This window comes from Triticum aestivum, unplaced genomic scaffold (genome assembly GCF_018294505.1).
Source record: "Triticum aestivum cultivar Chinese Spring unplaced genomic scaffold, IWGSC CS RefSeq v2.1 scaffold204884, whole genome shotgun sequence".
Classification (NCBI taxonomy): Eukaryota; Viridiplantae; Streptophyta; class Magnoliopsida; order Poales; family Poaceae; genus Triticum; species Triticum aestivum.
This window is the reverse complement of record NW_025243544.1, coordinates 1-2,903: the sequence shown is the minus strand read 5'-3', so window position 1 is coordinate 2,903 and position 2,903 is coordinate 1. Positions and strand designations below refer to the sequence as shown.

At 45.2% G+C, this 2,903-nt stretch overlaps 1 protein-coding gene across 1 annotated transcript; it reads right to left on the bottom strand.

Annotated features, from left to right (window-relative positions):
- Positions 1-6: 6 nt before the first annotated feature.
- Positions 7-600, bottom strand: LOC123176978 (pathogenesis-related protein 1; the record flags this gene model as incomplete). The annotated part of the gene is given in 1 exon segment (XM_044590965.1): positions 7-600. A coding segment is annotated over 1 exon segment (476 nt), but the record flags the coding sequence as incomplete, so codon positions are not given.
- Between the last annotated feature and the right edge of the window lie 2,303 nt (positions 601-2,903).

Below are 2,903 nucleotides of genomic sequence, written 5' to 3'. Positions count from 1 at the left end.
TTGCCTGGCGGGTTGTAGCTGCAGATGATGAACACACCGTCGCCGCTGTCGCAGACGACGCGGGCGCAACCGATGGCCGTCGAGTCGCGCCACACCACCTGCGTGTAGTGCCCGCACGACTCACCCTCCGGCGCCGAGCAGGTGTTGCTGTCGTGGTCGTAGTACTGCTTCTCCGACACCCACGAATTCACGGCGTCCGTCGCCGTCCACTCGGTCCCGCCGCCGCCGCCTCCGTAGAGGTTCTCCCCGTACGGCCGGCCATCAGGAGTATGGATCAGCTGGCAGTCGCCGCGGCGCTGATCCGCGTAGTCCTGCGCAAAGGCTGCCACCGTAGCGTCCCATGTCACCTCCCCAAGGCCCACGTCGGCGCGCGCCGCGTTGTGGGCGTCCACGAAGTCCTGCTCCGAGTTCTGGCCCGTGACCGCCATGGCGGACGCGAGAGCTAAGAGCACCACTACTGCTAGCTTCGGCGAGTACTCCATCGCTGATTAAGCCTTACAAAACTAATCAAGGAAGATGTATCTGTAACGATGAGATAGACTGCCACCATGCGTACGTTGTGTATTTATACTGCCTGCACAAGATCGATTGCTTCTCTGAGGTATAACTAAGCTTGGAAAGTTTCATAGAGAAAATATATCTCAACGAATTACACTGGTCAAATTCGAAGCACATGTGCGCGCGTTGAGGTAGTCAGATATCATCGTGGGCGGCCTGTTATTTCTTCTGATCGAGATTACCTATGCTGATGTGGAGGAACTTCGTCATTTGATCTCGTGGCACGAACCTACCTAATAACTCTACCATCTTCATTGTCCGAGAAGAGGTCAGGTCGTACTAGTTGGGACACACGTACCTAGTAGCTAGCCAACTAGGTGCTAGTGGTACCTAAACGTGTAAAATGATTAAGTTGAAGAATATTTCTTACGGGTTCAAGTTGTACAACTTGTTAAGTCAATTGGTACTCGCACATAAGAACCTTTTTTTGCTTGTAACTGAGTCGTTCTAATACTGTGTGCCGGTTGGTACATAGGATTTATTTTTCCGTTGGCGATAATATACGAGCAGCTAACATATCTCTTTTATATATAAATTGGAATGTTGTTTGTGGTCCTTGTTGTTAGCCAAATGAGTGCTAATTTTCTTGTTCAACTTCACGCGAGATTGATTTAACCTTGGCCTTGGTCGCGGAAATCTTGTTTTGAACGTGTCACAACTTGCTTTATATATAAAGTGGGGCGTGAGCTTTTTCGGTAACTTGGCACAACTCAATTAGCGGAAAGTTGTTTTTGGCTCTTCTTTTGTCTTTCTAGCTATACTGCAACATTATGATCATATTGATGTCCTAGTGCATGGTATTTGGAGATAAGAAAAACTCGGCAACTATACAATGTGTGCAAGTAGGAGTGATGCAAAGTGATATGCCTCGGCAAAGTGGTCGATCGATGATGCAACCGTGGTTGAGCAGAAAGAGGCACGAGACAAGTAAAGAGAGTGCCGAAGACGACAGGAAACATGACTGAGATTGGCTGGAGTGGTGGAAGTTGTGCGCATGAACATATAGATATAGAAGTGGGATCCAGGGCAATGATTTGCCGAAGTACTGGGATACAGAGTGTGTGTGCATTATGACAGAGTGGTGCATCGTGTGATGTTGTCAGTAGAGCGAGAGAAAGAGCTGACCGGCAAGAAGAGGAAGGAAGGTCGGTAATATTATGCTGAGTGTTTCCAGTTTTCGCTCGGCAAATTGGATTTTATGCTGAGCACCCCATGTAATAACACTCGACATACAACCGACCACTCAGCGTATGCAGTTTTCCTTGTGGTGAATGGCAACATGAATTTTGTCTGTACGAGTTGTATCCGAATAAAGAGAATGCACAACATAGAGAACAAGTGTTAGAGATGAAAAAAATGAAAGAAATAAACTTTCATTAGTGGTTTCTATATGTGCTGATTTTTTTCCATAGCAAGGCCACAAATCCCATAATCAACATAAGAGTAGAACTATATATTCATCCATAAACACTGCTTGTACAATAACACAACTTACTTGAATCATAGCAATACATATCCATCGCCGGTCTAAACTATACTAGCCGTGCGAAGCCGCGGCGGCCTGCCGTGCTTGTGAAATTTCCCATCGTCGGTTTAGCTGTGATTTGTCCGACTGTTGTTTTGGTGTGAGAGATCAAATCAATGTAGCATAGAAGTTTTCTTCTATTGTAGAATATCAAAAGGGAGAGTATATTTGTTGCTGCCGTTCATTGAAAGTATATCTCTCAATTTTCTGTCAAGGGCCTCAAAATGGTGGCGGTGTACCATTGGAGCACCATCCCAAAGTAGCAGACATGTTTCTTCAAGCAAAAATGCATGAACAAAGCCCCTAGTATCCTAAAATCCCATGCTACAATCTAGTCCCACGAGTGCCTTGCACTATTTGCTTTAAATTATATATATAAATTGGTCACTTTCACTATTTTGGAGAGAAGTGGTCACCTAACTCCGAGGCATCTATCTACCAATCTATTATACTCCCTCCGTCCCAAAATTCTTGTCTTAGATTTGTGTAGATATGGATGTATCTAATATTAAAACGTGACTCGATACATCCGTATTTAGACAAATCGAAGACAAGAATTTTGGGACGGAGGGAGTATTATTATAACGATAGAAAACGAACGGTGAAGATTTGAAATAATAGAGTGATGACAAATCAACGGCAGAGATTAGTTAAGCTCTTCTCGCAAAAAGAAAAAAAAGATTAGTTGACCTCAACGTGGTAACGCCAAGCGATATGCAAACAGAGTACACACATACATCTTTGGAGGCACATAAGCAAAAGGAGTCCAGAGTCCATACGCTGCCCAACCTTCGCCAGCGATAGGCAAACAGAGTCCACG